This window comes from Drosophila ananassae, chromosome 3R, assembly GCF_017639315.1.
Source record: "Drosophila ananassae strain 14024-0371.13 chromosome 3R, ASM1763931v2, whole genome shotgun sequence".
Classification (NCBI taxonomy): Eukaryota; Metazoa; Arthropoda; class Insecta; order Diptera; family Drosophilidae; genus Drosophila; species Drosophila ananassae.
The window spans coordinates 21,569,118-21,581,831 of NC_057930.1; the positions used below are offsets into that span (position 1 = coordinate 21,569,118).

The 12,714-nt window shown below is 40.1% G+C and overlaps 2 protein-coding genes across 2 annotated transcripts in view; one reads left to right on the forward strand and one right to left on the reverse strand.

Annotated features, from left to right (window-relative positions):
* The window catches only part of LOC6497376 (probable nuclear hormone receptor HR38), a 32,791-nt gene extending 21,292 nt beyond the window's left edge, over positions 1 to 11,499 (forward strand). Inside the window, exons 2-5 of the mRNA XM_044716408.1 lie at positions 4,536 to 4,903; positions 5,559 to 6,710; positions 6,833 to 7,919; positions 8,027 to 11,499. Of these exons, the coding sequence (XP_044572343.1) occupies positions 4,536 to 4,903; positions 5,559 to 6,710; positions 6,833 to 7,919; positions 8,027 to 8,283 (2,864 nt within the window). The 3' untranslated portion in view covers positions 8,284 to 11,499. The remainder of the gene's footprint in view (positions 1 to 4,535; positions 4,904 to 5,558; positions 6,711 to 6,832; positions 7,920 to 8,026) is intronic.
* LOC6498162 (mitochondrial ubiquitin ligase activator of NFKB 1) lies at positions 11,431 to 12,639 on the reverse strand. Its single transcript, XM_001962174.4, has one exon. It carries the CDS (start codon positions 12,544 to 12,546, stop codon positions 11,725 to 11,727), a length of 822 nt encoding a protein of 273 aa, XP_001962210.1. The 5' UTR covers positions 12,547 to 12,639; the 3' UTR covers positions 11,431 to 11,724.
* Positions 12,640 to 12,714: the final 75 nt, after the last annotated feature.

Here is a 12,714-nt window from a genome sequence, read left to right on the forward strand (position 1 = left end):
TATAATAATAAAAGTAAATTATCTTCTGGGTTTTTCCTCCCATTAAATACATTTTTAGCCTTTGTTCTGTTCAGACTAAACCCATTTAAAACACAAACAAATCAATAATACATTGTCTTCTAAATCGAGCCAAGTCAGAGGGGATTATCGAATACTTTTACTCGACCAAGTCATCTAAATTAAGTCAGACTATATGTATCTTAAGCTTGACTCATGTCTCGACAGAGAGAGAAAATAAGAAGAATCCAGTCGATGATGAAGCTGATGATATAACAATTCAATTAAACCAGTTTACAATCGAGGCATCTGCAAAACCTTAACGGCAAAGTTCTGTTTTTTCTCTTATTTTTTTATGTAGATTTTATGGAAATTATTCTAACCAGCTCAGATTGCAGTTTATTTTTTTCTTTATTAACTTTTTGAAACCGCTTTTGCATAATGAACATCTGATGGGCAGTGTGGGGCTATTTTTGGGCAAGTTCCCGATCGCAACGGCAACTGCAGTTGGTGACAAGTGTCATGCCGGCCACAATTATTGGCCAATACATAGGCTCTATATAGAGAAGCAGATACAGATACTCTCGGACTGGCCAAGACTGGTTAAGATGCGCTCAAAAATGACGGGGGGATTGGGGGGGATTAAAACCAGCAGGGGGTGCTATGAAATGTCCAAGATGGCCTTCGGTGATTTTTGCAGCGATTAAAAAACCGATGACGATGTCGACGTCTCCACTGGTTTACTTAGCATTCAAAGTGGCGCAAAGAGATTTATACGAATTGTTGCGACAATTTCAGATATTTTTTTCCATTTTTTTTGCTCTTGACTCATTCAATTGAAATTCTTTGGCCATGTTGTTATTGTTTTGATTGTCTTTTAATGATGTTGTTGCTGGCCAACAGCAACATCTCGACACTTTCAATGTTTAACTCGACTGACCTTTTGCCACGAATAGTTCTGTATCTATGTATCTCTATCTCAAAAGAAACTTTAAATCTTTTTACATTGCTGGCACAGTTTCCATTCTAGCTACCATTTTAATTGTATGGTGGTTATAGCCTTTTAATAGATGCATCCTACGAGAGATACCATAGGTGCTATAAAGATTTATGCTCCTAAAGATTTATGCTCGGCCCTGAAAACCTGGCGTGGGTTTTCTATATTTTTTAAATACTATTTTCTTAATAATTATTAAAGCTTTTGTAATAGATCATATTTTATCTGTTTCCTAGAAAAATATCACTCTTAATGAGAATTTCATATTGTTTTCTGTTCATGTCAAAAGTCAAATTCCTTAGGCTTCCACATTTAAAATATTTTGTATTTCTTCCCTACCGTTTTTATTTATTTCTCTATTTTTTTCTTTTATTAAAAAACACACCTTTTTATGAGGCAGCAAAACAATGCTCCTCCCAGCCACGGTGAGTTCCCAGATCCAATATGAAATATCATTCCAAATATGGCCTTGGGTCATTTAGAAAGCAATTCATCGAAGACGAGGCTGGATCTCGAACTGAACTCTTCGATCTGCAAACAAAGAAAATAAAAATAGAAATAAAAAAAATGTAGAAAAAAAAAATAGTTGAATAAAAACTACCGTGGGCTACTGCCAAAAATGCTACCGGGAAGAGTAAGCGCGATAAACATTAAAGATTACCCATTTTAACCATTGTCTTTGATGGCCTCCAACCAAAAAAACTACTTTATAAAAATGCGCTTTTTTGGGTTGGGTTGTTTATTTGGGTTTTGTAGGATTTTTATTGCATTTTTCCACCTTTGGGTTGTGGGTTTTCCTGACGGAGGAGCATCTTCTTGGAAAATTGCAGTTTTCTAATTGCTTTTGGCCAGCTCGTTAACAAATTTATTATAATGGCGAGGGCCCCCTACTTCTTGGCCAATTGCATAAGTTTGCTATTCGCTTTTTCGTTTTTCCTATTTTCTATTTTTTTTTTTTTTTATATAATATCGTTAATACATATTATTTGGCAAGCTTTTGTTCATGCTCCGGCCAAAAAAAACTTGTGTACTTTGAACTGCGAACTCCCAACGGAGCTGGAGCTGGGAGCCTCGAAGCCTGATCAATGGACCTGGACATGTAAGCATCTGCCGAAATTGACAGACAAAATGCTATTCTCTGGGATACACAAGGAGGATGAATACGGAGGGGATATTACAGAGAGGTAGCCCCCTGTGCAGTGACCCAAAGAAATGGTAATGCGAGCCGGCTCGTCTTCGCTATTCGTTTGGGTCAAAATGCCCCATCGTTGGCCACTCAGTCATTGAGTCAGTGGGTGCAACTGCAACACAGTCCACACAGTCTGTAGTCTCCAGCGCCAGTCTTCGTGTGAAGATCTGTGAGAAGTATACAAATGGGTTTCAGGTTCGGTTCACTCGCCGCAGAAGAAGGAGTTTACTCATTTTGTTGCAGGTTTTCTGTGTTTTTTTTTCTCCTAACTCTACGGCGGCTTCGATGGTATCGCCTTTGAAATCCACGACAGCGACAAAGCCAGACTCATGGCCTAATAGACATGGAGGAGTCGTCCCCTAGACTTGGCCCAAACCCAGGTCTCAGGTACCTGGTACCAGGTTCCAAGTTGCAGGCAACTTCCTGCAGTTCCAGTACCTTTTTGATGATGATGATGAGGCCGTTCGTCTGGGCCTAGACTTTCACTATTAATTGTCGATTTTCATCAATTGTTGTTCATTGTGTTGTACTAGTTTTTGTTGCTTAATGGGTAATGGGGTTGGTATTTAAACTTTTTGTACAACAACTACAACTAAATAAATAAAAGTAAAATAAAATAGAAGACGAGAAGAAAACCCAATTTCTGTTTCATATCGAAATTGGATCTATTACTCAATGAATCGGCCAGCCAGAGTGAGAGACAATTTGATTGATTTATGCAATACCCGGGCGAATCTTCGGACCTTTTCTCCATTGTCAGTTAATTGCTGAATGCAATAGAAGACTTTGGTTATATCATGGCCAATTTTTGGTGTAGACTGATGTAGACTTCCCGCTCATTTGCATTTTGGGGCAACTTTTTGATGACATTCTATGCAACAAAAAGCGATTGAATGTGCCGACAAAAGAGCATTTTTTTTTTTTTGAATATTTGTCACTGACACTGATATTTCGGGGAGAGCCATAGAACACAGCATCTTGAAACTATAGATATAAGTACTTTGTTGAAAGGCATAAAACATATTCAAAAACATTTTCCTTCAACTATCATGAATATTTATAAATTGCCTATATTTATACATAATATTTATCTATCTATCTTTATCCATTATTTTCTGTTTTTATGACTGCCCTCTATGAACTGTGTCGACGTTTTTTTTTTTGCTTTCAAGACAACTGACACGACAGCCGAGGAGGCAAAAACAACGCCAAACGAAAATCATTTATTAATTTGTCAAATTCAAGCCAAGCCAAGCCAACACACGTTAGGAAATCCAAAAATCCGAAATCTTGTGGGCTATGATTATTATTTTCGTGTTGCAGTCACTTTGGTTGCCTTTGTTGCTGTTTGTTGCCAGTTTATAACTAATTCTCGCAGATAAAAAGTGTCAAAAGAGTCAGACGGCCAGAAGTCAACTGAAGTTGCTGAAAAAAAAAATATATATATGGTTGATTAGGTATATATGAGCATGTGTGAATAATAGTTTTGTTGAAGTCTATCTGATGATTATGGCTGCTTTAATTAATGGTTAATAAGATTTGATGACAGTTTATGATTTTCTCACCCCAAGAAAAGACCTTATACAAAGGGTAGTAGATCTATAAAAATGAAACTGAAATTATGTAAATTATGAAAAATAGCTGCAAACTTTTGCCGACATTTTGCAATGCGAATCAGACAAAATATTTATTATAATCAAAAACCGAACACCCGCAACGTGGCCAAGCCAAGCAGCAAACACCGGGAACGTGCAACATCGGACAACACAATTTATTACATTTTATGTGCCGCATTAACTGAACGATGGAGATGTGATCCTCGTTTAGGTTTGTTTCTTGTATATTTTTTTTGCTACATCTTTTTTTGTTTTTGTTTTGTTTTGTTGCAACGTGAGCTTGCCTCATGGCTAACCCCGCGACACAATGAGGAGGTGTCTCTTGGCAGCATTGGTTATCCGGCTAAAAAAAATATCCATATATTTATTTATTTGACTGGGATTGGGCATGAGACTGGGTACTCGGACGCGGTCTCGGATTCGGATTCGGATTCGGACTCTGAAGAGGCTGAGCTTTTCTAATTAAGACATTCGATACGGCGCGCTTGCGTGTAAAACGCAAGACAATTGGGCAATGGAATACAAGCAGCAACAGCAACATTAGCACGGCAGCATTATGAATCTGCTCATATCTGTATCTAAGCGACAGTAGTCATTGCAGACATATTTGGCATTTCACCAACCATTTAGCATTAAGCTCACCCCAGAGACTCTCCGTGGCATTCACGGCTACTTGGCCACGAGTATTCTAAATTACTAAAGACCTTTTTCCCTCCTTTTTTTTATATCCTTGCAGGTGCAGGTGCAGCAATAACAACATCAGCAGCAGCAACATCTACTGAGTCGAGAAAAATAAAATTGCTGGCCGACCTGAGTCCACGGGTCGCGGGGAAATTGAAAAGCGAGAAAAGTGACAGTAACAGCAGCAACAGCAACTGTGACAGCTCAGCAGCAACATCAGTAGCTGCTACCACAGCGGCAACATCAACGACCCCAACAACAAACACTGCAACAGGAGGAGTCACAGCTACTGCAACTGCAACAGCAACTGCGAAGGCAACAACAGTAGCAGCAGCAGCACCAGCAGCAATAAATACAACAAAAATCAGCCAAGTTAGGCTCAATAACCAAGCGACAACAAGCATGTTACTTTTGCAACCCAATGTAAGTTCATAAATACGCATGTAACATGGATAAATTAATAGAAAGTTGGGTGAAAAGAAATTAGTTTTTTAAAAGTTATTATATATAAAAACTATACCTTTATAACTAAATAATATTTAAAGAGAAAAGTAGAATAAAGTAAGAAGTAGTAGACCTGAGCTAGCCACAGAATAGTCTTGCCTTCTTTTAATTTAATTTCAATTTCATCAAAAAGGAATAACTCTTAAAAAATAAACCATCTGGAGTGTGAAAAAAATAAAAAATGCAAATCGAAGCGAAATCATGAATGGCAGTGCTAATTGGCAACTGCGAAAAAGGTGATTTGTGTTGTCGGGAGTCAAGTTTTCCGGGCAGAGTGAGGTGAGGAGAGATCAACATATAATTAGATAGCTATTGTTGGGCAAGAGATATATAGTATGTGATTTGGGAAAACATTTTGGCATAACCATAACCAATTAGGGAATCATAAGCGAAGGGTTTTCCAAGTGATAGGGGTGGGTTTTTGGCACGGTCTTGGCCAGACCAATAAGAGTTGCGGCGGGAAATGCGCATGTCGCAGGTTTCGATGGCAAGACTCCACCCTTAGGGCTAGGATATCTAGGAGCTGCTAACGGACTAACTAACTCATTCGTTTCTCGATTGTCTGTCGTTGCAGAGCTCCTTTAGTTCATTGTCGCCCTTTGATAATTTCTCCACACAATCCGCGACGACGAACTCAACTTCGTCGGCAGCTGGCCACCAATTAATCCATCAGCAACATCATCATCAGCAGCAACAGCAGCAGCATCTGCAACAGCAGCAACAACACCACCATCACCAGCAGCAGCAGCAACATCTGCAACATCAGCAAGAGCAGCAACAACAGCAGCAGCTCTTGAGCCCCCAACAACACCTATTGAAAACCGAGTCCTTGCTGTCCCATGAAGAGGATCAGTTGATCAGCAACCTGACCGAATCGGCTGTAGTCTCCCACAGCGAGCTCTTTTCGGATCTCTTCTTCCCCTCGGACTCCAACAACTCCCTGCTCTCGCCAACCACCAGCGGCTATCCCGATAATCCCGCCGAGGATCTGACCAGCTCCATTGAGAATCTCACCAAGTTGACTTGCCTGCGGGACAAGCGATTGTCGTCGATTCCAGAGCAGCAGCTCAGCTCCGAACAGGAGCAGCAACTGTGTTTGCTGAGTCTGCGATCTAGCAGTGATCCTGCAATTGCCCTTCACGCCCAACAGCAACAGCAGCAACAACAGCAGCAGCAGCAACACCAGCAACATCAACAGCAACAACATCACCAGCAACTCCAGCTGATCTCGCCCATTGGAGGGCCCTTGTCGTGCGGCAGCAGCTTGCCGAGCTTCCAGGAGACCTATTCCCTGAAGTACAATAGCAGCAGTGGCAGCAGCCCCCAACAGGCTTCCGCATCCGCCTCGGCATCCGCATCCGCGTCCGCCTCCTCATCCAACACCGCTCCCACGCCCACGGACCAGGTACTTACCCTCAAGATGGACGAGGACTGTTTCCCGCCCATGGCACCGGCAAGCTGGAGTGCCAGTCCACCATCGCAGCTCCAGCAGTTGCATACATTGCAATCCCAATCCCAGATGTCGCATCCCAACAGCAACAGCAATAGCAACAACAACGGCAACAGCAACAACAACAGCGGTGCATACAACTACCATGGACACTTCAATGCCATCAACGCCAGCGCCAATCTGTCCCCTAGCTCCTCGGCCAGTTCCTTGTACGATTACAACGGAGTGTCCTCAGCGGACAACTTTTACGGACAGCAGCAGAGCTATCAGCAACATGTAAGTGTTTCTAGGACTTACTTTTGATTAAAAATTATTATTTTTGGATTATTATTTAAGAAAGAGTTCTTACATTTAAAAAATTTATTAAAAGTGTATTTTTATTTTTCTTGTATTTTTAGAACTACAATTCGCACAATGGCGAACGGTACTCGCTGCCCACGTTCCCCACCATATCGGAGCTGGCGGCTGCCACCGCTGCCGTAGAAGCTGCAGCAGCAGCGGCCACCGGCTCCTCCTCCTCGGCTGTGGGAGGACCAGCGCCCGTGCGACGAGCTTCATTGCCCGTTCAGCGGACAGTCTCGCCCGCCGGCTCCTCGGCCCAGAGCCCGAAGCTGGCCAAGATTACGCTCGGCCAGCGGCATGCCCACGTCCATCCCCTCCAGCTGAGCTCGGCCCCCAACTCGGCGGCCAGTTCACCGGCCAGTGCAGATCTCCATGCGGGCCGTATGCTTCCAGCACCGTCGCAACTCTGTGCCGTTTGTGGCGACACCGCGGCCTGCCAGCACTACGGAGTGCGCACCTGCGAGGGCTGCAAGGGATTCTTCAAGCGGACGGTCCAGAAGGGCTCCAAGTATGTGTGCCTGGCGGACAAGAACTGTCCGGTGGACAAGAGGCGGCGGAATCGCTGCCAGTTCTGTCGCTTCCAGAAGTGTCTGGTCGTGGGAATGGTCAAGGAGGTGGTTAGAACCGATTCGCTCAAGGGCCGAAGGGGACGACTTCCCTCCAAGCCGAAGTCTCCCCAGGAGTCACCGCCATCGCCGCCCATTTCTCTGATCACCGCGCTGGTGCGCAGCCATGTGGACACCACCCCGGATCCCTCCTGCCTGGATTACACCCACTACGAGGAGCCGTCGATGAGCGAGGCGGACAAGGTGCAGCAATTCTATCATCTGTTGACCAGCTCAGTGGATGTGATCAAGCAGTTTGCCGAGAAGATACCCGGTTACTTGGATCTCACGCCGGAGGATCAGGAGCTGCTCTTCCAGAGCGCCTCGTTGGAGCTATTTGTTCTCAGGCTTTCGTATCGCGCCCGGAGCGATGACACCAAGCTGATCTTCTGCAATGGGACGGTCCTGCATCGTAGCCAGTGCCAGCGATCCTTTGGCGAGTGGTTGAATGACATCATGGAGTTCAGTCGCAGTCTGCACAGCCTGGAGATCGATATCTCGGCCTTTGCCTGCCTCTGTGCCCTCACTCTGATCACAGGTAGGTTGTTTTCTAAAAAATATAAATCATTATCCTTCCTTTTTATAAAAAATTTCACAAATTCCTATTTAAACATCACTTTTCTATTCTATTTTTTTAATCAATAGAACGCCATGGCCTCCGGGAGCCAAAGAAGGTGGAGCAGTTGCAGATGAAGATCATTGGCAGTCTGCGGGATCATGTCACCTACAATGCCGAGGCCCAGAAGAAGCAACACTACTTCAGCCGGCTTCTGGGCAAGCTTCCCGAGCTGCGATCCCTCAGCGTCCAGGGACTGCAGCGCATCTTCTACCTGAAGCTGGAGGATCTAGTGCCGGCGCCAGCTCTCATCGAGAACATGTTCGTCACCACATTGCCCTTCTAAAGGGCTCCCAACCATCATCACAACACTGCTTCCTTAAACTAGAACTAAGTAATGCCCCCTAAGATATACCCCTATGTAGGTAAACCCCATGAAAGAACCTACATAACCCTAGATCTAATAGAACACCGAAATAAATAAATCTCACTGAAAAGAAAGAAAATAAAGTAGAGCCAGGCCATATCTTTAGAGTAGAGGTGTAGATATATACTTTCGTTGGACAGCACCGCCCCTTGGATAATTACGGACATGAATATTTGAGAGGCACAGAGAGGGTTTCCAGGCAGTGGGCTCCACTTCTCCAACAGAAACCTCCTGCGTGACTCGTCAGGTCCGGGAATTACGTACAACTTGTTGACGTTAATTGTTAAATTGTTTAATTTTAACTGTCAAAATCAATAGGCAGGCACGCAACGGAATCACTTTCAATCGTATCCCCCTCTGGACTGAAGCTTGCTCAACGGACAAGCGGACATATACGGACAAACGGACACCACACGCTCTCTTGCCTTTTTGCTAAATTCTAGTCAATTGTTTTAGGCAAAGAAAATATACATAAATATATTTAAATATATAAAATAAAGCAGCAGCAATAGATTTATAATTTAGATCACAAATTGGAAATAACTTCTGTTAGGATTTTTTTTTAATTTAAAAAATAAAGATACAATTTTTAGGTACGATCCCTATTCCAGTTTTTGGAAATCAACTATCATATCATTTAGCAATGCCATGCTTGCCGTTAGCTAAAGTTAATACCCCTATTTAATACTTCTATTAAATCATAATCTAAGGCTTCTTTATTAGATATAGACTAAGATTCTGTTCGATTTTTCAATAGCACTCGATTAGTGCACGATGAGAGTTAAGGTACCTTTTTGTGATGATTGTGTCTGACACAGAGAGAGTTGCACACAAACACACAAGCTAGTTGATAAGTAATACTATATATAAATAATCTATTAATACAAAAGCTACCACTTTAAACTAAAAACAGTGAAAAAGAACCCTTTTGATTTAACCTTAACCACTCCACAAACTATGTTCTCAAAGAAACGCAAAATGGATTCTCTATGTGTGTGTTATTTCTATAGAAAAACCCCTCTATGTGATTTTGTGATAGATTGGCATTGAACTCTATATTTATATAACAAAAAATAAAATTAAAAAAAAAAAAATAATTATATATATGTCTTAAATATATATAGATGCATAAATATATATTTTTATGTCTAACTTTTTGTATGGTTTATTTTATACGTACAACTTTTCTTTGATAACGAAACAAGAAAAATAAAAATATCGTTAGCTAGCAAATATAATAAATGTACGTTATGAGGAAATTTCAAAAAAAAAAAAAGTATAAAGCCTTTAGCAATTTTCCAATTAATGTTTGTATTACAAGAATACATTTTCTATGTGTAAAATTCAAGACTTCTATAAATAAAACTAATCTAAAACACAATATTTATGTGAAAAACATATCTCTTTCAAAATGCTTTCAAATGCACATAACACACAGAACAGAACAGAATCCCAAAAGTGTTATAAGTATATTGGCATGCCCCAGAAGATAATGAAATTTCAGTAACTATAAACTTTAGATAGATCATTAATAAATTATTGTACTTGTAGCACATCAAATGTTCGACAACTAGATTTTGTATCATCTTTAAGAAGAACTTAGGCCAAGATAAGCTAAGTATAAACCATGATCTGCATGCGGCTAAGCTGAAGCTACAAATAATAATAAAAACTAATAATAATAATAGTAAATCATACAAACTATCCTAATCGAGAGTTGAGAAGTTTAGAAAAAAAAGCAAAAAAAATATAGAGCAATAAATAAGGATAATGCACTCTGAAAAGAAACTATATAACTAAAAGTAAACTAAACCTGAACTTGTAACGGTTAGGAACGGGATTTAAAACAGGATTAAAACAGGAACAGTTAGGTGACCAAAACAGTTTGAAACGAGAAGTTAGATAGGTTCGGGTTCGAAACCCTCAAAGCGATGCCATTTTTTAGCCGTTACAACAATGAGTACATTGGTATATCAATCATGCACATGAATATTATTACAAAAATTATTGATATATATATTATATATTTAGGATTTAGGAACCTACTTTGTACCTACCTAAACCTACACACTCACAAAAATGATAAAAAATATATATATTTTGAATAGAGAGACAACTTTTACAAGTTTCAAGTACTTCTGGCACAAAAAGCTATAGCTGGATATGGCCATACCGAAGCGAACATATATACATACATATACCTATAGTTTGATTTATTGTTCTTTTTTGTAATTTTATAAAAAAACAAATGCATAAATATTTAATATACATGAATGTCAAGTGTGGATTCATATTTTTGAGATACAGTTACAAACAAAATAGTAAAAAAAAACGTGAAATTTTTCGATAAAACGATTTTAAATGAGAACTTTTTAATATTGCTATAAAAAATGATATATACACATTAATAAAAACATACATATACATATATATTTTACTATGTAACAATTAGAATTAAGCTAGAAGCAGCGCATAAAGCTTTATACATAAAAAAAAAGAGAAAAACTTACAAAGAAATTGGCACAAATTAAATTAAAAAAATAGTATTAATTAGGCGTTTTTTTCTAAAGATAATATTATTCGTCAAATGTTATAACAGACACACCCCTCACACACACACTCGGTTAGTAAACCCCACAACAGATATCTTAAGCTATATCCAACCTAATTATGCGCCTACTACTAGAATGAGATAGAACACAGAGAATGGAGGTGAAACCTAAAGACGCTATATGTATACACCTAACATATATCTATCTGATAGATGAGTACCGATACCGAGGAGCGTTATAGCTACATACTTACATACTATATAGCCCGTTGTGTAATTTTATTCTTATTTGATTTAAAAGAGTATCATTTAAATGTTAAGTAACCTGCAATTCAAATACATAAATCTGAAATCTGCAATCTGCAATATGAGATACCAAGCAAGCAAAGCGAATTATTTCATTTCGATTTAAATTTACTGTTAAATTAAATACCTAAATATTTAAGCCCAAAAACCAGACAAGTTTTTCTATATCTGTCTTTTGAGCAAATTAGTTATACGAAAACCAAACCGTATTTACATAAATGTATACAAAACAAATCGTATATTTTCATTGGTTTGCAATAAAAACATAAAACAATTTACATTTCTTTTCATTCTTTTTGGTGGTTACAAAGGTGTTTTTATAAAAATAGTTGTTAAAATTTCACAAGTCTTTGTCAATTGCCATTGGCCCTGAATATAAATCCAGCTGTCTTCTATAAACTATTGTTTTCCTTACAAATTCTAATAAGTTTTAAAAAATATATTTATTTTCTACATTCCGATTGGCAGTCTTATTTACAAAAGCTAGACTAAAACTTTAAAGTTTAAACATAAACGGGAAGAAACGAGATGATATTATCCCGGCAAACAGGACAACGGTACTGCAGGTGCATCTGCAGCTGTTGGGAGCACTCCTTGCACAGGCAGAGGTGGCGACAGGGCATGATTACAATGTTCCTGCTCCGCTCCAAGCAAACCACACATCCTCCACGGTTTGGGGAGCTGTCTCCCGGACTATTCCATATTTTCTGCATGAAGCGAGTCATCTGCTGCTCGGTCCACAAGCAGACAATCTGCGATTTCTTTGAGATTTCGGTGCGGGCTTGTTCAAGGAGGAGGATGAAGAACAAACAAACATATCTCCGGAACATGTAGAGAACCAACAGCAGAGACAGTCCAATGCACAAACGGAAAATGTTGTTGACCAGGCTGAGGCCACGGGCTAAGATTACATCCACCACAAAATCCAGGGCATAGTCGAAGAGAAGGAGTATCATCTTCGGAGGAAGGAAAAGAATCCACAGGGCGAGAGTTCCCAGGTCGATGAGGAGGTCAAAGATTCCCAATCCTACGTATTGGGTGAACTCCCAAGCGATATGCAGGCCACCGAGGGCTCCGTCATAAAAGTATTCCGTAACATCCTGCGTTATATTGAAAAAGTCACAGAAGTGTCGGTGGATCTCGATGGCGCCACATTTTAAGAGATTCCATGCCCGGCTGGTGCCCTCCACCAAGCAGTAGCCAACGAAGTTGCTGCCCCACAGAAAGTAATAAATGCCGGTGACCAGGCCATTAATTACATATTCCAGGGGGCCAAGGATGAAGTTGTCCACAAACTCAACCACTAGGACTAAAAAGTACAGCATGGCAGGTGCATTTTAATTAAAGAAACTATCAAAACGAAAGTATCAAAACAGAGAACACAAAATAATAGTGCCGGTGGGGAAAGTGTTACCAGATTCTCATTTTTTAAGGCGTTATTAAGGGGGAGTATATTCATAAGCATTTACGAAATATTTTGATAAATTAATTAA

Coding starts and splice junctions, on each gene's coding strand:
- LOC6498162 (XM_001962174.4), bottom strand. CDS start 12,546: ATGCTGTACTTTTTAGTCCTAGTGGTTGAGTTTGTGGACAACTTCATC.